Consider the following 25,818-nt stretch of genomic DNA (forward strand, 5'->3'; position numbering starts at 1 on the left):
TCACACACAGAAAGTGGCGCATGCTCCGTCCAGTGTCACTGGTGAGCCTCAGCTTCACCAGAGTTCATATCAAACAGCATTTCCATGATTGCTTTGACAGGGGCTTTTATGTTGAATTTTGAACTTACGGTGGAAAGGGGCGCTTTCATTCTTTTAGTGATTTCTGAAATCTTTGTTAGTTACTGCTTTAGGTGAATACCATGGAATTTTAGCTCACCACGGGCACAAGGGAGATGAGCTAGCACTCATGTGCCTGCTAAAATCTCAGTTCCGATAGATTCTGAGTTCCATGAACTTCTAAGTCTTTTAATTGATTGTAAGTAGTTCATAAGAATGGTATGGATTTTAAATAAGTCATTGCTTCTATATTTTTTGGGGACACCAGACATGCACCACCATGCCCAACTAATTTTTGTATTTTTTATAGAAACAGGGTTTCGCCATGTTGGTCAGGCTGGTCTCAAACTCCAGGGCTCAAGTGATCTGCCCACCTCAGCCTCCCAAAGTGCTGGGATTACAGGTGTGAGCCACTGTGCCTGGCACTGCTTTTTACTTGTTTTTCAGAGTGAACATTTGATACAAACATTGAAGTGGGAATTACAGGCCAGGCACGGTGGCTCACACCTGTAATCCCAGCACTTTGGGAGGCCGAGGCGGGAGAATGACTTGAGCCCAGAAGTCCGAGACCAGCCTGGGCAATAGAGTGAGATCTCCTCTCTAATTTAAAAAAAAAATTTTTTTAAGTGGGAATTAGAGTTGGAATCCAGTGGTGACTGGTTTCGTTGGAGACTCAGTGACACTTTTTATGTGCTTTTGACAACCGTGTCTGGCTCTTTCTGCTCTCACTTTTAATTCTCACGGTAACACTCTGAAGTGGATTCCATCATCATTCCCATTTTGCAGGTGAGGAAACAGATTAGCAAAGTGAGGCCTCAGCGTATGTGTGAGAAGGAAGGAGGTCTGTTTATTTCAGAAATGTTGCTCTTTCTCTGCCCAGCTCCTTCCTGCTCTCTTTCCTCACACCAGCCCAGTAATCCTACTTTTAAAAAACCTATCTTGGCTGGGCGCAGTGGCTCACGCCTGTAATCCCAGCACTTTGGGAGGCTGAGGCGAGTGGAGCACGAGGGCAGGAGATCAAAGACCATCCTGGCCAACATGGTGAAACCTCGTCTCTACTAAAAATACAAAAATTAGCTGGGTGTGGTGGCGCGTGCCTGTAATCCCAGTCACTCAGGAGGCTGAGGCAGAAGAATCGCTTGAACCAGGGAGTCAGAGGTTGCAGTGAGCTGAGGATTGCACCACTGCCCTCCAGCCTGGTGACAAAGCAAGACTCCATCTCAAAAAAAAAAAAAAAAAAAAAAAACAAACCTATCTTAAGGAAATACTGTTTTTAAAAGGGGCAGGGGGATGTATGCACAAAATGTCCAGTGTTGTTTGTAAGACTATATAAGTGGCAGCTGTTAACCATGATTTAACAAATTTTACCTGATAGACATATTTGCTACAATGTGCTAGAATCTCAGTAGAGTTACATTTAACTACTTTAATATTATAAATATGGGCCAGATGCAGTGGTTCATGTCTGTAATCTCAGCACTTTGGGAGGCTAAGGCGGTAGGATCACTTGAGCCCGGGAGTTCAGGGCCAACCTGGGCAGCATAGTGAGATCCCACCTCTACAAAGATAAAAAAATTAGCTGGGCTTGGTGGCTTACACCTGTAGTCCCAGCTACTTGGGAGACTGAAGTGGGAAGATCACTTGAGCCCAGAAAGTGGAGGCTGCAGTGAGCTATGATCATACCACCTGTGCTCCATCCTGGGTGACAGAGCGAGACCCTGTCTCAAAAAAAAAAAAAAAAAAAAAAGATTACAAATATGAAGACTATCAGTGGGAAAAACTTAGGACATAAGTGAAAAGCAACTCAGCTACACCTTGATTATAACGATACAGCTGTGCCATTTGGACACAGATGAAGTTGAACTAGAAGGGAATACAAATAAATGGACCATTTTCAGAGCTGTGTTAATGCTATTTGGGTGATTAAAAATAAAGCTTTTGTTGCTGGTTCTAATGGGATAGCTGTCCTTCTGCACGCAGAATCGGACTGGGAGCTCGCCCATTGTAGTGGCGGCAGGTGGTTGCTCCCAGTCTGAGCCCCAGCCCTGCCCCTCCTCCCTGTGCCTGTGAGGGTGACTTCACTTACCTGAGCCTTGGGTTCCACATCAGTAAAGGGTGAATAATAATTGTTTCTACCTGAGAATTGTTGTGAGGATTGAGTGCAGGCCCAAAGCTGGGACCCGGAAGATTTACTGCCTCCCTACACACCAGGGCTTGGCCTACTTTGGGTGCTGACTCTAAATGCTGGCCACGGATGGCCACGCTACTGCCTAACTGTGAGAACCGTTTTCATACTGAAGCTAGTGATGGTAAGAACTTTCTGAAGTGTTTACTTTTAGGGAATGAGGACTTTGTTAGGATTTTTACTAACTAGGGTTTTTTTCAAACATTGTTGAAACATTCCGATTTCATTCAGAATTCTGAATCATTACTTTATTATTGATAGTATCAACCCTTCATGACTTCTTATGCCATGTGCACACCTGAGGGGCTCCTGTTTTCAGGAAGAATCCGAGCCCCCTGCTTTTTCTGAGCATTTACTGACTAGTCCTGAGAAACCCAAGTGTGTAATGACAGGGAGCCCCTGCTTTCTAAAGAAAGGGCAGAGCTCTTGTTAACCTGTTCTTTACCTGTCGCCTTTCTACCATGTGAATGGATCCATAATTGAATCATATCTACTTTTGAAAAAACCCCTTCACTAGAAAATTGTTCCAGCCCTCTAACCTGGTCGCTCTGCTTCAGGAGGGTGGCTTTGCACATTGGCAGCAGGACTTACTTGTCTTTGAACAAGTCTTCTATTTGATTTACATTTTTTGTTTGTCTCCAATCTGTTTATTTTAGGCCAGTCTTTTAAACAGCTGAAAAACTGGGTAAACCTAGTTTATTTTTAATATCTAGTCTACTATATTCAAACCCAAGGTCTCTACCCAAAATCACTGTTAAAATCAGTTATTGTATCTCTGTGCAGTAGTTCCTGCCACTGGGTAGGAAGCTGTATGGAGACACATGGCAGGGTCTAGCTGTTGTCACAGAGGGTATATTCACTTTGGGAAGTTTTATCAACCTGTATTTTTTATGATTTGTGTACTTTTCTGTATGAATCTTATATAGAAAGTTTTTTTAAAAAATTGACTCAACCTATGCTAATTGGATCATCACTAATTCCAGATTACTTTAAACACGATCCTCGGTCTTGCCCACTAGGATTGAGGCAGCAGTTTTATAGTTGTTGTAAAATTTGAAGCCTTTTTTGTTTTGTTTTTTCTTTTTACCTTTACATCCATCGTGAACATTTCCTTCCTCACTTTTCCACTTAATGGCTCGAATATTTCCTTCCCAGCCAGCGTTTGGTGTAGCACCTGGGGCATCTAAGAGGAAAACAAAACCAGCATACAGTGTGGAATCTGCTTCCCGATTCTTTTAGTACAAGTTCTTCTGTGCTATCATTTCCATTTCCTCTAGATGAGGTAGTCAATGAGAAAAGTAGAGGGAAAAGTGCAGCCTTCCTTGAGATGTTTCACTTGTGACATCTGATCAAAGGCTAGTGCTTTTGGGGGTGGGAGCATGTACTATGCTGGCAGTAGCATCCAGGTGGACCAAGGTTGGGGATCCCCATCTTAGTACTTGGGTTTCATTTTTTCAGCCCTTTCTCCACCCCTTGTTACTCCCTTGCTGTATGCAGAGTGCTCTTTGTGATTCTCTTGGGGTTCTTTGGATTGTTTTCTCTGTAACAGCCCTCGGAGATTATTTGAAAATCGAACTTGCAGTGGATATGAGATTATATAAGAAAACCCTAACCAATGTCTACTGGATTCATCGTACAGCACTGTCTAGGCTGATTGGCTTAGTTTTTCAGACTTGAAGCCACACTCCCTATAGGAGCCAGTCCACCTTTTACAAAGAGAAAATACTGAAGTCCACTTAAAGATGGTATCTGATTTCCCTCTACCTCTCAGAGAACCCATCTGAAGTATCAGATTTGCCACAAAATCATTACTAGCTTTAATATTTTCCATCTTACAGAGCCCTTAGCACAATGCCTGACACCAGTTGGTATCCAGTAGTATTTATCAAATAAATGAAGAACTTTCTAAAGATTTATGCTCAGAATTTTCCAAAGTCTCAGGAAATGCAAAATGCCAGTACTTCTTTCTAGAGAGGGAACAAAAGCAGCTAGACTGGTTTGGGAACATCTTTCAGCTAACTTCAGACCCCTAAAATCAGAGAACTTCCTGTCTCCCTAAGTGGAAGGTCTTGCAAAATGTAGAACATTTTGTAATACAAAAGCCGAAGAAACATAGCTGAATTGAAAAAATACTGAATTTTTTCAGTAAATCTTACGGCCGGGCGTGGTGGCTCACACCTGTAATCCCAGCACTTTGGGAGGCTGAGGCAGGCGGATCACCTAAGATCGGGAGTTCCAGACCAGCCTGACCAACATAGAGAAACACTGTCTCTACTAAAAATACAAAAATTAGCTGGGCATGGTGGTGTGCGCCTGTAATCCCAGCTACTTGGGAGGCTGAGGCAGGAGAATGGCGTGAACCCGGGAGGTGGAGCTTGTAGTGAGCCGAGATTGCGCCACTGCACTCCAGCCTGGGTGACAGCGTGAGACTCCGTCTCAAAATAAATAAATAAATAAATAAATAAATCTGCTGCTGTTGCTGCTGACTGCACCGGCATCCATATCGGTGGGTCTTTCTTACCTTTTAGTCGGTTCAGGGTCACCCAGTAGTGTTGCTCTGGGCTGCGGATGTCTTTGGACCACTGAAGCATGTCTTTTGCACGGATGTCAGTCAGTATGAACTCTACGAACTTCCTTGTAAGTACATAGTAAGCACTTCCAAAATAAATGGTTAAGTTATGGGGTGGATTTTCTTTGATTCTGTTATTTGGAGGTGCATAGATATTTCCTTTAGGAACGAATTCGAGATGACTTTGACTTGTCTTGGATTTAATGTGCAGTGGGTGGATTACTCCAGGAGTGATATTTTTATCACTCCATTTGCTTCTGATGTAGTGTATGATTTCTCTGTTGGTTTTGATGGGAAAATCCTGTCCACAAAGATTGATGACATAGTTCCACTGAAATTTAGAATGCACTAGATCTTTCATACAATTAATATCTGCCTGTAGTCTTGTAAAGCCAGCATAAGCCACCTTCTCTCTCTTGGAGGAAATAAAAACGTTTTCAAAACAGTTAACCAAGGTTTGCACAGCAGTCTTATACTTCTTTGGGGCCTTTTCACCAACATGAATACAATAAACATTTTGAGGTACATAAATAGCTCTGAGAAGCTGCACAAACATGGCCAACTCCTTATGAATAGTTATAATATATGCCAAAGAGAAATCGCCCTCTTCTGCAGACAGGGGTCTGGTTATGAAATGCAGCCCCCGAGAAATCCTGGAGCAGTTTCCTGGTGTGTGTAAATGAGCATGTATTTCAGATTTATGAGGGCTTTTGCAAAATTTTGCAATTTGGGGGGCCGCCCCTTTCCCTTCAAATAAGGCGGAACACAGTTCATCTGGGTAAAAGCCGCATTGTACTACTTCTGGATGGGCAGGTTCTTCCTCTGATTCCGCAGGAGTTGGATTCCGTAAGTAAAGAAAAATGAACATGCAAATGACTGCACTCACGACAAGTCCAGACTTTGTGGCTCGAAGTTGGCTCATATCTTGAGCTCCAAGTGCATTCTTATTACCATAATTTGAGTATTTTTTCCTTTAAGCTTCCTAAAAGAACAACAGATACAATTGAGGGTGTTGTGACTCTCCCCTGCAACTTTATTGAAATACACTAAACTACATATACACACCCATGAAACCATCACTGCAATCAAGATAACAAGCATTTCCCTCACCCCTCAAAGTGTTCTTATGCTCCTTTTCATCCTCTTTCTTTCCATCCACATCTCTGGCAATTGCCGATATGCCTGCTGTCACTCTAGTTTGTCAGTGTGTGTTTAACTCTTTAAGAAACTGCCAAACTGTTTTCCAAAGTGGTTGTACCAGCAATGTATGATAGCCATTTATTATATAGCCTCTTGCATACTTGCTATGGTCAAATGTTTTAATTTTTACCTTTTAATGAGTGTATAATGTTTGTTCCCTGTAGTTTTACTTTGCATTTCCCTAATGACTAATGATGTTGAGCATATTTTCATGTTATTGCCCTTACTTAGGGAGATGAAAAATCTCAAATACTTACTTTGGACATAGACACTGTCCTGTTCTGCCTTATTGAAAGTTCATTTTATGCCATTATTCTGCATATAAGACTAAATCTTTCCAACAAAAGAAGTGACAAGTTAAGAGGAATTTTATGATTATACACTTAAACCTGTTGAAGTAAGTTTCTGGGCCAGGCATAGTGGCTCATGCCTGTGATCTCAGCACTTTGGGAGGCCAAAGCAGAGGATCACTTAAGCCCAGGAGTTCAAGACTAGCCTGGGCCACATAGTAAGACCCCATCTCTATAAAAAATTTAAAAATTAGCCAGATGTGGTGGTGCCCTGATTATCCCATTGCACTCCAGCCTGGGTGACAGAGTGAGACCATGTCTCCCAAAAAAACAAAGTTTCTGAATTATTTTTAGGAAAGATGTCATAGATTAAAAACAAGATATCTTTATCTAATAACATTATTTGATAATCATGTAGTTGTTTGTCTTGAGTCTACAGAGGTACATGAATAGGTGCAGCAATAGCAAAAAGCGACCAAAAGGTTTCAGTTAATTAATTATTACATGCAAGGATCATTCTCTGGAATTTAGGGAAGAAGATTGATAGGTAACATGTCAAGCTTTATATTGTTAGAAAGTATTTGCTTTTCTTGTTTATGAGTCTTGACTTGGTTTCCATTAAAAGTTGCATGTTATTCCTACTTCCTATTTTTCAGAAGACCGTGTATGTGTGACTGGTATTTGAGCTCAGGTTGGACACTGGTCCCTTGCCTTTCCACATCATTTTTACAAATGCTGTTTGGATAATGCCTCAAACAGGCAGCATTTTTAGTTATCCTTGTGTTCTTAAACTCTGAGCCAACAAAAACTATTAACATTGACTGTGGATTTTAAAGATGTTGTATTTATTTTCATTGTACAGTTTATTTCTACCAATCATGCTTCCAAAATAAAAAGCAGCCACTGCCAAGGTATATCAGGCCGCAGCGTGTTCCACTGGTTCAGTAAATGGTTTCTGCCCCAAACATGAAACCTTACAGCCTAATTTAAAGATATTCTTATAAATTATGTAATACTTTTTTTTTTTTTTTTTTGAGACAGAGTCTTGCTCTGTAACTCAGGCTGGAGTGCAGTGGTGCGATCTTGGCTCACTGCAATCTCCGCCTCCCGGGTTCAAGCGATTCTCCTGCCTCAAACTCCTGACCTCGTGATCCACCCGCCTAGGCTTCCCAAAGTGCTGGGATTACAGGTGTGAGCCACCGCACTCGGCAATACTTATGTTTATAAACATGAAACCATCATAATTTATATATTTTATATGAGATTTCTAAATTAAATTAAACCTGACCATAGAAATTGAACAGGAAAGAAAAATGTTCTTGAAATGAAAGTAAAGCTTTTTACTACTTCTCCTGTAAGAATTTTGATTAAAAATAAATCATATACCATAGTTTGTCATATCTTCCCCTGTATTATGACTTTAGTATAGGAAGAAGAGTTTGGGTTTTTTTTTTTTTTGTCTGTTGTCCTTTTATTTTGTTTTTTGTTTGTTTGTTTGTTTTTTGAGACAGGGTCTCACTCTGTTGCCCAGGCTGGAGTGAAGTGGCGCAGTCTCAGCTCACTGCTACCTCTGCCTCCCCAGTTCAAGCGATTCTCCTGCCTCAGCCTCCTGAGTAGCTGGGATTACAGGCATGTGCCACCACGCTAGCTAATTTCTGTATTTTTAGGAGAGATGGGGTTTCACCATGTTGGCCAGGCTGGTCTTGAACTCCTGACCTCATATGATCCACCCTCCTTGGCCTCCCAAAGTGCTGGAAATTTATAGGCGTGAACCACTGCACTTGGCCTATTTTGTTTTTTTGGTTTTCTGTTTTGTTTTTTTTTTTTTTAGGAGGAGTTTCGCTCTTGTTGCCAAGGCTGGAGTGCAATGGCGTGATCTTGGCTCACTGCAACCTCCACCTCCTGGGTTCAAGTGATTCTCCTGCCTCAGCCTCCCAAGTAGCTGGGATTACAGGCATGCACCACCACACCCAGCTAATTTTGTATTTTTGGTAGAGACGGGGTTTCACCATGTTGGTCAGCCTGGTCTCGAACTCCTGACCTCAGGTGATCCACCTCCTCAGCCTCCCAAAGTGTTGGGATTACAGGCGTGAGCCACCTCGCACAGCTAGTTTGTTGTTTTTAAGATAACTTGTGAAAGCATTCTGTTCCTTCTGTCACAGAAGTGAGTTAGCCCCTCATCACTACCAAATGATACCCCATGTAAATTTAGCTGTGCGCCAAGCCCAGGAGATTGGGTATTTTCAGTAGTTTATAATAATTAAATGAAGACAGGCCCCAAGAGTAGCCATTGTCCTTTGGGAAGATACCCGGGCTAAGTGTTTTTCCCTCCCCTATATAGAGACAGGGACATGGCCAGTTCAGTGTTAACCTGCTGCGGCCTTCTACCTCGGTTCCATCAGCACAGTCCCTCCCCTATATAGAGGCAGGGACGTGGCCAGTTCAGTGTTAACCTGCTGTGGCCTTCTACCTCGGTTCCATCAGCACAGTCCCTCCCCTATATAGAGACAGGGATGTGGCCAGTTCAGTGTTAACCTGCTGTGGCCTTCTACCTCGGTTCCATCAGCACAGTCCCTCCCCTATATAGAGACAGGGACGTGGCCAGTTCAGTGTTAACCAGCTGTGGCCTTCTACCTCGGTTCCATCAGCACAGTCCCTCCCCTATATAGAGACAGGGACGTGGCCAGTTCAGTGTTAACCAGCTGTGGCCTTCTACCTTGGTTCCATCAGCACCAGCTTTCACCATGGCCCAGTTAAATCTTCCCTCTGGCTCAGGTTCACTGTGAAACTTCAGAATGGATGCCTGCTGGACTGCCCTGCTGAGTGGGAACCAGGGTCCCCAGCAGTTTAGTTTGTCATTGTTTCAACATAAACTTTTTTTTGAGACAGGGCCTCACTCTATCATTCAGGCTGGAGTGCAGTGGTGTGATCATGGCTCACCGCTGCCTCAACCTCCTGGGATTTGGCCATCCTCCCACTTCAGCCTCCCAAGCAGCTGGGACTACAGGCATCTGGCTAATTTTTTGTAGAGACAAGGTTTTGCCACACGAACTTTTTAAAAAAAAAAAAAATCTTTTTAAAATTGATGTATAATAATTATATATGTTTATGGAGCACAGAGTAATGTTTCGGTACACACAATGTATCAGCACAAGCTTTTTAAGGCAGTCAAGCCCTCTATTGAAAATGTAGCCTTTGGAGATCTCACTGCTGTTGCTGTCACTTGAACATAACATCTAGTGGGTAATGTGAAAATTCCTGGAGGAATAAACTTTTCATGGCCTGACCTTGTTTTTTCCTTTCAAAATAATGGTGAACATTATTTTCAGTTTTGCAAACATTTCCTAGCAATTCTTAGTTTTTGTTGTGGCTGTTTTATGTCTATATTGTGAAGTCAACTGTTTTAATGAAAAAATAATGAAGGTTTAGTTACTAAACATGAGATTTTCTATCACTAAATTAATTTCCAGTAAATGTAGGTGCTATTTTCTAAGTGTGGGGAATATGCCTCTCATAAAAAAGTGTTCTTACTGAGTTTTTGAACCATTTTTTCCTCCATAGAAAGATGTTTAAGATACTTATTGTAAAGGCTGTAGAAAGAGTGGCTGTTACCCTGTGTATTATGGAGTAGGTATGCAAGTTCTTTGTCTGAAACAGACCTATTTTTACCATTCCAGCGTCCTATTTTCCTTGTGTATTACTAGATCACAAACAGTTTCTAAAATTTGGGGGTTAGCCTGGACAATGTAGTGAGACCCGTTCTCTACCGAAAAATAAAAAAAAAATTAGCCAAGTATTAGGGGTCCCAAAATTAGCCACAGCTGTGGTCCCAGCTACTCAGGAGACTGAGGTGGGAGGATCATTTGAGCCAGGGAGGTTGAGGCTGTAGTGAGCCATGATCATGCCCACTGCACTCTAGCCTGGGCAACAAGTGAGACCCTGTCTCCAAAATAAAATAAATTTGGGGGTTTGTGTGTGAGAGCATCTCAAAGCTTTTTTCGTGTACTGCCTTTCCTTAAATTGTCTTTCCTAGACCTGGTATATTTTAATAATCTTTTAGCCTTCCATATCTGCAGCCTTTGAAAGGCAGCATTGTTAAATATGTATGTAGTGTACAGTGGAACAAAGCAGCTTCCAAGCCGTGAATAGTGTTAAAGTTAACCATTCAGTTGACTGAAGCCATCTAGCATCCAGGAGATACAGTAGAGTGTCTTTCAGTGGAAATCATTGTCAAACTTATGGTCAAGGATGGTGGTTAACTTTTTCCCCTTTATGTAGTGCTAGAATCTGCACAAGAACAGGAATGATTTCCAGTTATAATTCTCAGAGTGGAATTATTTTACATTTTATGTTTTTGTCCAAGGTTAAAGTACTTCCAGGGAGTTGTTTCAAAACACATTGCTCTTCTAATTAGAGCCAGTGCCTGTGTTCTTTTTTTCTTGTAATTCTTCTGCAGTCTTCCTCTCCCGACTCCCAACAAGCCTTCACAGCCAGTAGCAAAAGTCAGCGATATGGGTATGATATCACATTACCTCCAGAACAGTTCGTTGAAGGATATAGTCTTTGAGAATTTGTTGGGATGGGATTTCATTTGTGGTAAAGACTTTTTAGGCTGAGTTGGCAGCATCCCATATGTACTCTTTTGTTGCATTTTTTCTATGTATATATTTTAAAGGAAATTCCTATGAGTAAATAGATAATGGATGGGAACCTTTAAAGGTGAACCCAAAATATTTTGCCATATATTCTAGATTACCGTTTTAAAGCATTAACATTAATTTAACCAGCATAAGCAGTTGATTTAGCACCCAAAGTTTCTGAGAGCTTTACTTTTCAAAAAGGTTGGGGGTTGAGGGAGGCTCAATATTGCATTTACCTTATTAGGAGCCTCATATTTAGCTTCAGGAAATGGGCTTTGAATCAGGGCCCCAGTGTTAGGCTCACAGCCCTAGCACTTACGAGTCTGTTGGGCAAGTAACGGAAGCTCCGAGTGTCCATTTTCTTGACTGCGGATGTGGTGTATGGCTGTGTCTGCCTCACAGGGACACTGGGAGGAGGTGCAGGAGTGAAGGATGTGAGTTTCACACTGAGCCTGGCCCTAGGAAGTGCCCTGTGCTCACTGGCACTCACCCTCGGAGTAATGCGGCCCCGAAACTGTAACTGCAGGTGCTCTCTTCACTTGTCCTAAAGTCCCCGTAGCCATGCAATGAAAATGTGGTGTCTCTTTCTCTCTGAGCTCAGAATGCTGTCCAAAGCAGCCTCAATGTTAGCATAGTGTTTTCTTGAGTTATTTGAGATTATGAGTTGGACGAATTTTGAATTCAAAAGCTGTCTAACTGTCCAGTGAAATGGATGCCTTTCACAAAATGCTTATTCCTAAAACATGTATAAATTATTTTAGCCATTTTGATGGAAAGAAGAAAACTTTATTTTAGGATATTCACTCAAAACAACGACAAGAAATAAAACATTTTAGTTTACAAAATGAGAGCTGAGGATTTGGACATGGCCTTGAATCTGCCTCTCGTGAGGAATTAACAAATGGTAGCATTTTATATTTAAAAATCTAGTTGATGCCATACTGGGAAAATATTCTACTTTTATTTTCTTTGGCTTAAACAAAATTGGGGGCTATTTTTGAGAGAAAAAGACACCTGCAACACCTGCATTTCAAATATTACTCATATTCTAATATTTTAAAACCACAGAGCAAAGAAAAACATAATTTACTTCAAAAAGTATACCTGTGGCCAGGTGTGGTGGCTCACACCTGTAATCCTAGCACTTTGAGAGGCTGAGGTGGGTGGATCACTTGAGGTCAGGAGTTTGAGACCAGCCTGGCCCAACCCAACATGGTGAAACACTGTCTCTACCAACAATACAAAAATTAGCTGGGCATGGTGATGTGTGCCTGTAATCCCAGCTACTCTGGAGCCTGAGGCAGGAGAGTCGCTTGAAACCAGGAGGCAGAGGTCGTAGTGAGCTGAGATTGCACTACCACACTCCAGCCTGGGTGACAAAGTGAGACCCTGCCACACACACACACACACACACACGCGCGCGCGCATATGCCTGCTTAACCTTTGCCATTGGTGGGTCCTGCATAGCTACTGAGACGCTTACCAGGAGAAGCCCCCTGTTTCCTGGAGTGGGAGTCCTGGCGGTGTCAGGGCCCAGCCTGGCCTTTCTCTCCCATCGGTTCCTCCCCAGCAGCGGTGCCTGCTTCAGTCACTTGAGTAGAGTTGCTTGGCAGGTTTTGTTGCCATCTGTCCCTGGAGAGTTTTATTCCTGTTGGTTCTGACCTGCAGATTGAAAAGTTGCTGCTTTTGCTTCTCTGAGTATTTCCTTGGGACCGGATCCTTCCTGAAAAACAAAATGAGACAACAGAAGACGCCTGACCCAGATGAAGGGCGCACAGTCACTCACATTGAGAAAACTGCAGGATGAAATCGTGGCATTCATGGGTCAGCGTCTTGAAATTATTTTAAATACAGGAGGTGTGATTTAGTTATCAGACCCTCTCTCATTAAGGGGATAAATAAAAGTCACTTAAAAATCCTGTTTCTCCATAAGTAGCATTCAAAAAAATCCAGACATTTCACAAGGCAGGGGCTGAGCCTTCTCTGTGCTCTGTAGCGCCCCCAAGGGTGAGTCTGCGCCATAGCACGTGGTGAAGGTGGGGTCTGACTGCACCCCTTCGCTAGGCTTTCCTCTTCCCTTCTTCACCTCTGGGTACTTTTCTTCTTAACATCCTTTCCTTTTCTGGTTTTAAAGGTTCACTGCTTGCTGGTACTCTCTGCAGGCTTGCCACAGACAGCTCTATTAAGAAGATCAGCACCAAGAGACATAGATCACACACCGTAGAGATTTGTTATCTTCTGTGTGCCTTGACGCCTAAGCGGGATGTGTGGTCAACTGAATACAGATTCTCTTCACCTGCTCGTGGGGTGCCTCTGAGACACGTGCTGCTTTTTTGCAGAACAGATGTTGCTGTTGCCGTAGCACAGAGTGTTAGAAAAACACTGAGCAGACAGAATGTAGTCCCCGTAATCTTCAGGGGCTGCGGCATTCATTGGCCTTCCAGTGGGGAGACCCCATACATTTTGTTTATGTGATGTTCAGAGTCCGTGAGTTAAGGTTCTGATTTTATCTAGCAAGAATCAGAAAAGGTCAGGTCCTTTTATGTGTGGAAAAGTCACATTGCCAGCTTGTGAGGTCTTGCTGTGCCTCCCCTGCATCCTGAATGCGTGTTTTGAAACATGTCCTTGCTGGGTGCGGTGGCTCATATCTATAATCCCAGCATTTTGAGAGGCTGAGATGGAAAGACTGCTTGAGGCCAGGAGTTTGAGACCAGCCTGGAAACATAGCAAGACCCCGTCTCTACAAAAAATTCTTAAAAATTAGCTGATATGGTGGTGCGCACCTGTAGTCCTAACTACTTAGGAGGCTAAGGTGGGAGGATTGCTTGAGTCCAGGAATTTGAGGTTACAGTGAGCTAGGATCGTGCCACTGCACTGCAGTCTGGGCAACAGAGTGAGGTGCCATCTCATAATAAGAATAAGAATAATAATAATAATATTTGTCCTGTGGGTGCACCTGGACTAGATGGCAGATTTGCTCACACTGGCCCATTCCTGGGGGTCGAGGGTTGGTGCTGAGTTTCACTTCTTGTCTCACATTCTGCATCTGGAAGGAGAAAGCCGTTCTAAGCCAAACAGCAGTGGAAGAAGCAACTGAGGAAATGCTGGGGAATGTTGCCCACATTAAACGTTACACTTCCACATCGCTGCGGGAAATGCCAACACAAGAAGCAAACATACTAGACCAGCTGAGCCACCCATTTCTATTGGTAATAAATGGACAAAGGGTAAATCGGCTTTATGTATAAACCTCTTATACAGATTGACTAAAGTAAAACATTTAAAAAATGAAATCCCTAACAAATAGAAGGACATACGGTATAATTTACGAAACAGGTGTTGTGAATGCAGTGGGGTTTTTTATGTTTCTTAATCTAAGCCAAAAAGGAGCTATCTCCCTTGCCATTCAGATTGGCATAAGTTTTTCTTCAAAACATATGGTCACGTATGGGGATGTATATTTTCATGTAAGCTTTTGGGAGAACTGCTTGGCTTTAAAATCTCATCTCCTTTTATCCTACTTTGAAATATTTCCTTAGGCTCTGCTCTTATTCATTCATTCAGCAGTTATTCACTGCGTCCATTGTGGGCAGAACCCTAGGCCCCTCCCACCATGGAACATGAAGACAAAATGCCTCCTGCTTGGGGCTAACAGTGTAGTGGAGGAAACACACCGTTTTAAAAGTCAGTACAAACATGCAGACATACACTCATTTACTCTAAGCCATGGGGCACTGCACAGGAAACAAAAACAGGATTCCGTGATAGAGAATGACCACGTCTCGGAAGTGGAATTCCTAGGTCAGAGATGCATGCAGTCAACTGTTCATTGCTAATATTATTGGTAAGGACAAAGATTGGGAAGCCACTGTTCCATTTGTTAAAGTGATATAAATATCTAGATACATTAGCATATTGCTCCTAATTTGACCACTGTTCCCCTCTTGGCACTTTCCCTACTGGCCTTTTTAAATTACTTTTAAAAAGCATCCAGAGGGCATATGAATATAAATATACAATTACTAGCTTGCTTTTTCCTTTAACTTATGATAAGCATTTTCTATGTTGCCCCAAACTCTAACCATATAATCTTCCTTTTTGGGAATGTATTATGATTTTTTTTTTTTTTTTTTTTTTTTTGAGAGAGAGAGTCTCGCTCTGTCGCCCAGGCTGGAGTGCAGTGGCGCGATCTCGGCTCACTGCAAGCTCCGCCTTCCGGGTTCATGCCATTCTCCTGCCTCAGCCTCCCGATCAGCTGGGACTACAGGTGCCCATCACCATGCCTGGCTAATTTTTTGTATTTTTAGTAGAGACGGGGTTTCACCGTGTTAGCCAGGATGGTCTCCATCTCCCGACCTCGTGATCCGTCCGCCTTGGCCTTCCAAAGTGCTGGGATTACAGGCGCGAGCCACTGCGCCCGGCCGTATTATGATTTTTTTAACCATTTCCCCCATTCTTTGGACATCTGAGTTACAAGCAATAAAAAGGATGAAGATAAAATTTTAAATTGATGTATAATTTCTACTGTACAATAACAGTACTCAAGAAAAATGCATTAGCAGGAAGATAAGGGTGATTTTTCTGTTGGTATAATACATGTTATTTACTAAAGAGGTGGGGAGCAGGTCCCTGTGGACCAGCTGTGACTTTGCGGCAGCCCCACTCCGCATCTCCGCAGTAGCCCTCTACCCTTGTTTTCCCTCATCCTTCAGGGATGAACCACTGCACTCAGGTCTCTCGGGTCAAGCACCTACCCAGAACGAGTGATGGGGACCCTAGCGGTTGGGAGGACTCTGCCCAGTCTCCAGGGGCAATTCCTACCAAGGTCCAAGCCATTGAGGCCCTTGAGGGTGTGGGTTTGGTGTTAATGGATCTTTTGAATTTTTGAGAGAAAGAGCAAGGTTACTCAATTTCTATTGTGAGGGGTTCCTGACTTCTTATTGTCAGTGGCCGATTCAACTTTAAAAGTACAGTAAGTCTGGGCACAACACAACTGTATGTAGAATAAGGTCCATGGCCTCTGAACAGTCTGATCTAGAGGAAGGAGACCGCTCACCCCGACACTGTCGGAAGGAGGGGCAGCAAGGAGTGATAGAAAGAAGCAGCAGCAGAAACCTGGGAGGAGAGAAAAAGAAAGGTGGGGGCAGCACCCACAGGGAGCAGGCGCTGGGCTCCTCCCCACCCCTGGGCCCTTTACGTCATAGCCGTGGCTCCAGGCCCCACTGGGCCTTAACTACCACCTGGTTCTGTTCCTGCAGATTCTTTTTCATTCCAAGGAAGAGACCATCTTCCAGAGCCAAGGGAAAGCTCTACTCAGACCTCCCATTGCGTGAGACTTCCCAGGGAACCTCCTCTAGCAGAGCAGGCTGTCCCTCCTCCTGTAGGCCCAGCTCTCTACAGTGACGGCTAAAAACAAGCTCCTTTTCTTCAAGGGTTGTACCAGTTAAATGCTAGATTGGGCACGTGCTTCAGTCATTCATATAACTTCTCTATGGCACCACCCTCAGGGATTTGTGGGTCAAAAAGTCTTCAGTCATGAAAATTTACCAGACCCACCCTAGAAAAAAAGCTGATCTTAACCTGAAAATCACTTTTGGAGACAAGAACCGCATTAAATAACCCAGCTAAGGCAGGGGCTGAGGAGGGTCAGCAAATGCTTGTTGGTATCTTCTGTGCACTTGAGAGATTCTGGAAAATCTTTGGCAACTTCAGAAAACAAAGTACTTTTATGGCTTTTCTTGTGCTGATAATGTTTTCTACAAAAGAGATTCCAGGCATAGTATGTCTGTTACTGCTCTGGGCACAGTAGGTCTGTTAAAATTACTGTTCCAGTTGTTTAAAGAATTTTGTTATTATTTGCTTGCCTGCCTTTATGTTTTTCAAAGGCAGTGTCTTATGGAGTAACTAAATATTTTAGTTAATAACAGACCTTATCTGGCATACTTTTAAATATCTATGACTACAACATTTAATAGAGTTTTTCATAGATACTAGAAAGATAAATTTTGGTTGATCCACTCAATATGTGACTCTATGAAGTCATGTTACCTACACTAATCAAGATAGTGTGGTGCTGGCATGAGGACAGGCATATAGATCAATGGAATAAAATGGGGAGGCCGGAAATAAACCCTCACATGTATGGTCATTGATTTTTGACAAAAGGGCCAAGACAATTCATGGGGGAAAGAATAGTTTTTTCAACAAATAGTGCGGCGTAACTGGATATCCACATGCAGAAGAATGAATTTGGACCCTTACCTTACATTGAATGTAAAAATAAGTTCAAAGTGATCACAGACCTAAATCTGTAAGTTTTAGTTACAAACCACTTAGGAGAAACACAGGAGTAAATCACAATCTTGGGTTAGACGATGACTTATTAAATGTGACACCAAAAATGTAGCAGTAAGAGAGAAAATTGGTAAGTCTAATTTCATCAAAATAAAAAAGTTTTATAATTATCCAGTGTAAGATATTTTGTCATAACAGTCTTGGACTAAGACAGAACTTATATCCAGAATATGCTGTATAAAGACCTCTTAGAATGCAACATCAAAGAGACAAATAATACAATTAAGAAATGGACCAGGGATTTAAGCAGACATTTCTCCAGAGAAGGTATACAAATGGCCAATTAGCACGTGAAAAGATGCTTAACATCTCTGGTCATTTGGGAAATGCAAATTAAAACCACAGTGAGACAGCACTTCACACCCATTAGGATGATTATAACTAAAAGGAAAAATGGGCCGGTTGCAGTGGCTCACACCTGTAATCCCAGCACTTTGGGAGGCGGGTGGATCACCTGAGGTCGGGAGTTCAAGACCATCCTGGCCAACATGGTTGAAATCCCATCTCTACTAAAAATACAAAAATTAGCTGCCCGTGATGGCGGGAGCCTGTAATCCCAGCTACCTGGGAGGCTAAAGCAGGAGAATCGCTTGAACCCAGGAGGCGGAGATTGCAGTGAACCGAGATCATGCCACTGGACTCCAGCCTGGCGACAGAGCGAGATTCCATCTCAAAAAAAAAAAAAGAAAAGAAAAGAAAAAAAAGAAAGAAAAACGATGACAGGTGTTGGGAAGGATGTGGAGAAATGAGAATCCTCAGGCATTGCTGGTGGTAATGTAAAATGGTGCAGCCGCTTTGGAAGTTCATCATTTGAGGAAAGGCAGTTCCTCCAAAGGTTAAACATAGAGTTAACTTATGGCCAGTCATCCCAATCCTAGGTATCTACCCAACAGAAATGAAAACAACTGTCCACAAAAGATTTCCATGTGAATTTCTTAGTCTGAAAGTGGAAACAACTCTGTCAGCTGATTCGTAGATGAAGCTTTATTTGGCAATAAGAAGAAATGTAGTTCTGATCCATACTATAACATGGATAAATCTTTAAAACATTATGCTAAAATCCAGTCACAAAAAAAAAACACGTATATTGTATGATTTCATTTATAGAAATGTCCAGAAGAGGCAAATTTGTAGGATGGAAAGTAGATTAATGGTTGCCTAAGACTGAGGAAAGGGGAATGGAGTGAGCACCAGTGGGTATGGGATTTCTTTTGGAAGTGATAAAAATACTCTAAAATTAGATTATGGTGATGGTTGCACAACTCTAAATATACTAAAAGCCATTGAATTGTACACTTCATTATGTTATGTAAATGAGATTTCAGAAAGCCTGTTTTTTAAAAAGGCGAGTTAGGTAGCAAATGCACGTGGTACTGAAGCTGTTCCTTTTAGAGCCAGCTCTTAGCATTCTGTGTCCTGAGTATTGTACTGTGAGCTAAGAGATAGAACATGATTTCTGCTTCCCTCACCCCTAAAAAAAAGGTTTGGGAGATCAGAAGGTGTAAAACAGAAACCCAGAATGCTCTTCGAAGAGTCAGCTACAGAGTAAATAAAAGTTTGAAGAGACTTCCTCAGGCAGGGGAGAACAGAACTTTCATAGACAAGATGATAATAGTAAGCTCACTGCTCCTCCATTTTTTATTTTTAAAAACTCACCACCCAACTCATAGAGGGCAGAGACTATATCTTAAATAACACAGGGCCTACCAGCTTCAGGGTAAAATCAATGAAATCTTTAAACTGAGGCTAGGCATGGTGGCTCACGCCTGTAATCCCAGCACTTTGGGAGGTTGAGGCGGGTGGATTACCTGAGCCCAGAAGTTCAAGACCAGCCTGAACAACATGGCAAAACCCTGTCTCTACAAAAAATACAAAAATTGGCCAGGCATGGTGGCGCACACCTATAGCCCCAGCTACTCAGGAGGATGAGGCGGGAGGATGGCTTGAGCCTGGGAGGTGGAGGCTGCAGTGAGCCATGATGGCGCCACTGCACTCCAGCCTGGGTGACTGAGTGAGACCCTGTCTCAAAAAAAAAAAAAGTTTACGTGACTATGAGTATGTTCCATAAATTAATCCTTTGAATGTTATATATGCTATGAATATTTCACTTAGCTTTTGGCTTATGCTTTTTGTTGTTGTTGTGACATTGTCATGTAAAAGTTTGTAATTTTTACATAGTAAAACTTATTAACCTTACTAGCTTTAGATCAGAGGTCCCCAACCCCCATACCAGTGACAGTCCATCGCCTCTTAGGAACCGGGCCGCACAGCAGGAGGTGAGCTGCGGGCGAGAGAACATTAGTGCCAGAGCTCCATCAGCGGCATTAGATTCTCATAGGAGCACAAACCCTGTTGTGAACTGCACACGTGAGGAATCTAGGTTGCGTGCTGCTTATGAGAATCTAATGCCTGATGATCTGAGGTGGGACAGTTTCATCCCAAAACCTTCCCCCAACTACCCACCATCTATGGAAAGATTGTCTTCCATGAGGCTGGCCCCTGGTGCAAAAAAGGTTGGGGATTGCTGTTTTAGATGACATTTCCTACCCTAGTTATAAAACACATTTTCCTATAAATTCTTCTTTCCTTTTTTACATTTAGGTGTTTATAGCCTTAGTCCAGGGCTTCTCAACCTCAGCACAGGGGCATCTTGGCTGGGTAACTCTCTGTGGGGGGCCATCCTGTGCCCTGTGTGATGCTTACTGCATCCCTGGCCTCTACCCACAAGATGCCAATAGCACCTGCACCCCAGATGTGACAGCTAAAAATGTCTCCAGACATCGCCAAATGTCCACCAGGGAGCAGGATCAACCACTGCACTTGGGTTAGATCCCTCTTTTTTTTTTTTTTTTTTTTTGTTTTTTGTTTTTTGAGACGGAGTCTCGCTCTGTCGCCCAGGCTGGAGTGCAGTGGCACGGTCTCGGCTCATCATAACCCCTGCCTCTCGGGTTCAAGCGATTCTCTCACCTCAGGCTCCCGAGTAGCTGGGACTACAGGCGTGTACCACCACACACAGTTTTTGTATTTTTAGCAGAGACGGGGTTTCACCATATTGGTCAGGCTGGTCTCGAACTCCTGGCCTCAAATGGTGATCCTCCCACCTCAGCCTCCTGAAGTGCTGGGAACACAAGCATGAGCCACCGCGCCCGGTCTTAGACCCCTCATTTTTGCAGCTGAGGAAACTGAGGCCCAGAGAAGTGATGTGGCCTGAGCCAGGTGGCCTAGACAGATGGTGGCAGAAATCTCAATTCCAAATGCAGGACTGGGAACCTCCCCTCCTGGTTCTCGTTTTTTCCCTGTTTTTCCTGTCCCCAGCCATGAGTACCTCTGCTGTGCCAGGCACTGGGTAGCTGCTGGGGCCACAGCAGGGAAGAAAACAACATAGACAAAGTGATGAAGACGAGACTCCAGGTCATGATTAGTGCCATGGAGCAAACACAGAAAGAGTGCTGGGATCCCACCAGTGACAGCATGGTCACAGGGAGCCTCTGTGGAGGTGGCTTGCTCACCGACAGCTCTGTGAGTGTGGGCATGCCTTTGGTGTGTATGTGTGCATTTCTACCACCACAATACTGTCAGGGAGGTCTAGACCCTGATCGCTGTCTTGTTCTGCCGGGGTGTGTTGGGGGCCCCCAAGGCTGCCGTCATGCTTGGGGGTTTTCTGAAAGACTCGAGACTTAGCATATGTTGTATTCAGCTAACATTCACTGCAGCAGCGTGGTATGGATACACAGCTGGGTATCCATAAGGGAAAAGGCGCAGGTAGCAGAGTCTGGAAGAATCCATGTGGGGCTTCCTTATGCGCACTCCCTCCCTCAAGGGGTTGCACGAAGTGAATACTTCCCCCCGCAACGAAACTGCAACACGTGTGATGTTTTTGCCCAGGGAAGCAAATGAGAGACTCAGTACCCAGAGTTTTGGCTGAGGGCTGGCTTTATACCCTCGGCCTAGCATGTTCCAGAATTCCACACTCCCGTAAGGAAGGTAAGTGTCAGCATAGACCACGTTGTTCATACAAAACGGTCTGGGCACGGTGAGCCAAGCTACTCTTGTCAGCTAAAAAATGGCAGGAACCCTCCCCAAATCCAAGTTCCCAGACACCATCCAGGCACCAGCCTTGCAAGTGATAGCACTCTTAACGTGCTACGCTGACACTTTGCTGTGTGCGGGAACTTTCCAAACCAAGGCTTTGACCAGAAAGCCGGTAATAGGAATTTACTCGGAGCTTGGGGGCCACTGCTTGGGGCTGAGAGTGGGGGACTGAAGCGTGGCCACCCCATTGAGTGGTGATGGAATCTGCCCTCTCTTGTTTGCCCTCTCCAGTGTGGGGCTGCCTTCCAGGAGGATGATGTCATCGTGCTCAATGGCACCAAGGAGGATGTGGACGTGCTGAAGACAAGGATGGAGGAGAGAAGACTGAGAGCGAAGCTGGAAAAGGTAATGGGAGTCTTCAGGTTCCGCCCAGCCCCCATCTCATCACTGAACTGCAGTCATCAGTTCAGTGATTTGCAGAGCCGATTTGCAGCTGCTTAGGGGTTTGCATGATCAAGGCGATTTTTATAACCTAGAAGGGCCTGGACTGTAGAAGCAGATTCCAGCTGAGGCCCAGGCACTGCCTGGCTATGGTGAGCGCAGCGGCTCTGCTCTTCCCCGCCGAGCTTTCTCATCAGTGCAGTGGGGTAGTGACAGCATGCGAGGGCACGGAGCTGTCAGCAGGCTCCAGAGACCGTAAAGCACTGACACTGACACAGCCTCAGCAAGCCCTTGGGGAAAGGCAGCCACCACCATTGCTGCTGCTGTCACTTAACTGTTGCTGTTGATTTAAGACAGTACATACTCAGGTCTCATAGCTTGTAAAACAAAGGAAAAATGAAAAGTCACCATCATCCCAGCAAATGTAAGGCACCCCTGCTGCCCAGATTGGAATGTGCTCGGGAGTGCCCTGGCAGTCTGGGCTCCAGCAGGCCTGGGTGGGCCTGGGCGCCTGTGCGTCTCACCCACTCCCAAGGGTGTGGATGCAACTCCTCAGGGTCACACTTTGAATAGCAAGGAGGTGATGAGTAGCCTTCCCAAAAATGGGGGCCAAATCCCTCACCTTCCTGAGCCCTCCCACGGGGAGAGAGAGGGTCTTTTCTGGAGCGTGGTGCTTCAGCGTCCAGAAGGGAACCTGGTATCCAGAAACAGGGAAAGCATTGCTGAGTAACGTGGCGGAGCGAGCAGGCTCCAGACAACGCATCCGCCAAGAGTTCTTCCGTGCGCTGTCGATTCCCCATCCAGCAGTAAATGTTGTTCATGTTTACAGATGATAGCTATGGAATACAGGCCTTTCGTGAGTGGCAAATTTCTTATTCTTTAAAAAAAAAAAAAAAAAAGTTGGGTTCAGGATAAGCTAGGGAGAAAACTTTATGTGATCAGAACTAAGGCAAAAGAATACTTGAAGTACTAGAAAATTAGCTGCAGTAGGCTGAGGACATAAAATTATGAAACAAATCGCCTGCCTTCACGTGGGCATGCATTTTACCAGTGCCAGTCCGAGGCGAGAGTGATGGAGTACCTGAAGATTTTTCAGAGGTTTGGGGTTTTTAAAAAATCGTAACAGAAGACAGGACTGTATCACCCTGGAGTAATGTGTAATTCGTGGTTGTAAGGCTTTAAAAAGCCGAGGCTTGAGCACATGGTAGCGGTATTATCGTTATGCATGGATTCAGAATGATCAGAAAGAGCCAAAGGCATTTGTATTTTCTCCTTTCTTCATTTTACTTAGGTAGAAAATAATGTCTGAAAATGGTTCTGTAGTTCAAGGAACGGTGCCCAAACTCTGAATTCAGATGCCAGTAGAAATACTCTGTGGAGCAATATTATAAGATGTTAATACAACATTCCTAACAACTGTTTAAAGAGTCAGTTGGTAGGCGGGCGTGGTGGCACGTGCCTGTAATCCCAGCTACTGGGGAGACTGAGGCAGGGGAATCACTTGAACCCGGAAGGCAGAGGTTGCAGTGAGCTGAGGTCGCGCCTCTGCACTCCAGCCTGACAGACTCTCTCTCAAAAAAAAAAAAAGCCGCTTGGCCATTTAAATGCTGTGTTCAGGTTGAAAAGTAAATACATGTATATCTTAAAGTGTGTTAATTCTAAGTTGGTTTTCTAAATTACTATGATTTCATTATTGTAAGAGAGGAAAAAAAAGAGGGAAACTAAGTTGGAGGTCTTTTTAACTAAGGACAGTTGCCAAAAGCCATCTCCCTGTTCTTCATTGCTACCATTGATCAAGCTCAGTTTTAAAAAACACAAAAGGGCGACCGGGTGCCGTGGCTCACACCTGTCATCCCAGCACTTTGGGAGGCTGAGGCAAGCAGATCACTTGAGGTCAGGAGTTCGGGACCAGCCTGGCCAACATGGTGAAACCCCATCTCTACTAAAAATACAAAAATTAGCTGAATGTGATGGTGTGCGCCAGTAATCCCATCTACTCCAGAGGCTGAGGCAGAAGAATTGCTTGAACTTGGGAGGCGGAGGTTGCAGTGAGCCAAGATCGTACCACTGCACTCCAGCCTGGGCAACAGAGTGAGATTCTGTCTCAAACACACACACACACACACAAAGGGAAAAAAATGCATTTCAAAGGAAGCTACTAGAAATGTTCATATTCCCTTTGACCATTTTGCTTTCGTGAGTTTTCTCTGTCACAGGTTTCCTGCCAAGTTAATTCAAAGCCCAGTGGGACTAACATGCCCCTCTCTGCAAAATATTCTCCAGAGCTTCTGGGAATACCTCATAGCTACTGCTACCAGGATACCAAAATATTTCCCAAATACACTTGCAGCTGGAAGCAAGATACAACATTTCCTGTCTAACTCCTTCTTGCCTGTGCTTTTCAAATAACCTCAGCTACGAATGGAGGGCTTAGAAATAAACAGTTGTCTCTTGTTTGTTTGAAGGACCGAGTATCAGTTTTCACAGATGTGAATGCTTGCCTTGCATATGTGAAATGCACAGAAGGTCTTTATGTTTTGTTATAAATCACACTGCATGTATGTGTTAGAAATTCAAGGCCTGAGAGGTCTTTCTTTAATGCTCAGTGCTGGGAGATGGCTGAAGTAATCAGGCTGCATAACTTTAGTGCCACCTTTTGGATATTTAGGAAATTGACATTTTAAAGTAAATTAAATGAACATAGTCCTACTTGTCATTTCTGCGATTAAATCAATTCCAACACAGCTGTGTAACCGTAGAATGGTTTGTTTATTATTGCTAATCAAAATAACTATTATGAGTAACAGAATTCTAGTGCCTGGAAATCTAACAAGAGTAAGTTTTGAGTTTAGAAGAATTAGCTCAACTGTCTTTAATATAAACTTCAAGGCCTTACACTTGAATAACAAATACCAAAGCAGTTTGACAACCTTGAAAAAAAATTAGTGGAATGTGCAAGATTTAGTTGGTGTTTATGCTGGCTGGACTTCACATACCCATATATACTCTGTGTTATTCATTTAAGTGTGCTTTTGTATACAATTGTCACCATCAACATTGGCCCTTATTACTGAAATCTGTCAGCCTCACTTAAATTTTTGCAAATGTGATTTGGGAGATGTAAATATAAAAGTGAGCAGCTCTGTGCAGATACATCTTTGTGTGAGGCAGAAGTGCATGACTGGTGTCACATGCAGAGGATGAAGGCTTAGGAGTTATGGAACATCAGAAGCCTTCTTCTGAGTGACTGTCTCATGTGACTAGCATCGGCCAGTCAGACAGGGCCCCCGGGACAATGGGCAGCCACACTGACGCTGAAGTGGAGTGAATCTGAGCACATCCTCCAACATTCTCTATCTTTTTGTAGAAAACAAAGAAACCCAAGGCAGCAGAGTCTGTTTCAAAACCAGATGTCAGTGAAGGTAAGATCCTTCAAGAGATCCTTATTTTAGCAAAATACAACTCTAGGGCAGTCTGCTAATATGTTCATGCTTTGTTTTGCATTGTTTTTGCTTTGCCTACTTTGTTTCTTTTACAGAAGCCCCAGGGCCATCAAAAGTTAAGACAGGGAAGCCTGAAGAAGCCAGCCTTGATTCTAGAGAGAAGAAAACCAACTTGGCTCCCAAAAGCACAGGTGGGTCCTGTTGTAGCTACAGGGAGCTGTTTCGAGAAGGCTGAAAACCCAGGTGGCCGAGTCCAGGTTTCATTGGAGTGGGTGGATGGGAAGCCCAAGCCTGTCCTATGTCATATCTCTAGGGAGCGCACTGAACTCTCTTTAGGGGGGTAACTAAGAAATATTGAACACACCCTCATCAGGAGCCCTGGCAGGAGTGATGGGGTCTGGGCACAAATGCTAGTTGTTTAGATTCCTGTCAAGTAAGCGCTTGGTGCCAAGCAAAAGAGGCTGCGCTGAGAACTGGCTCAGATGTTGCACAGAGACTGTCAGATGGACTGTGGCTCAGGGCCTGCGGGGAATGCCCCCAGTTTCTT

The 25,818-nt window shown here is 43.7% G+C and overlaps 2 protein-coding genes across 3 annotated transcripts in view; one reads left to right on the forward strand and one right to left on the reverse strand.

Moving 5' to 3' along the window:
- RTF2 (replication termination factor 2) overlaps positions 1–25,818 on the forward strand; it is a 55,059-nt gene that overhangs the window by 27,914 nt on the left and 1,327 nt on the right. Inside the window, exons 6-8 of the mRNA XM_054466803.2 lie at positions 21,679–21,792; positions 25,196–25,250; positions 25,367–25,462. Coding sequence (XP_054322778.1) covers positions 21,679–21,792; positions 25,196–25,250; positions 25,367–25,462 — 265 coding nt within the window. The remainder of the gene's footprint in view (positions 1–21,678; positions 21,793–25,195; positions 25,251–25,366; positions 25,463–25,818) is intronic.
- Positions 1–25,818, reverse strand: part of LOC129021434 (beta-1,3-galactosyl-O-glycosyl-glycoprotein beta-1,6-N-acetylglucosaminyltransferase 7) — a 35,109-nt gene that overhangs the window by 2,072 nt on the left and 7,219 nt on the right. The window contains exons 2-4 of one of the 2 annotated variants that reach the window (XM_054466802.1): positions 12,485–12,724; positions 4,824–5,853; positions 3,390–3,485 (exon numbers count right to left, since the gene is read on the reverse strand). In XM_054466802.1, the coding sequence (XP_054322777.1) occupies positions 3,390–3,485; positions 4,824–5,793 (1,066 nt within the window). In that variant the 5' untranslated portion in view covers positions 5,794–5,853; positions 12,485–12,724. Of the gene's footprint in view, positions 1–3,389; positions 3,486–4,823; positions 5,854–12,484; positions 12,725–22,940; positions 23,201–25,818 lie in introns of those variants that run through there. The other variant, XR_008496066.2, reaches the window with a different exon arrangement.

Source organism: Pongo pygmaeus, chromosome 21 (assembly GCF_028885625.2).
Source record: "Pongo pygmaeus isolate AG05252 chromosome 21, NHGRI_mPonPyg2-v2.0_pri, whole genome shotgun sequence".
Taxonomy (NCBI): Eukaryota; Metazoa; Chordata; class Mammalia; order Primates; family Hominidae; genus Pongo; species Pongo pygmaeus.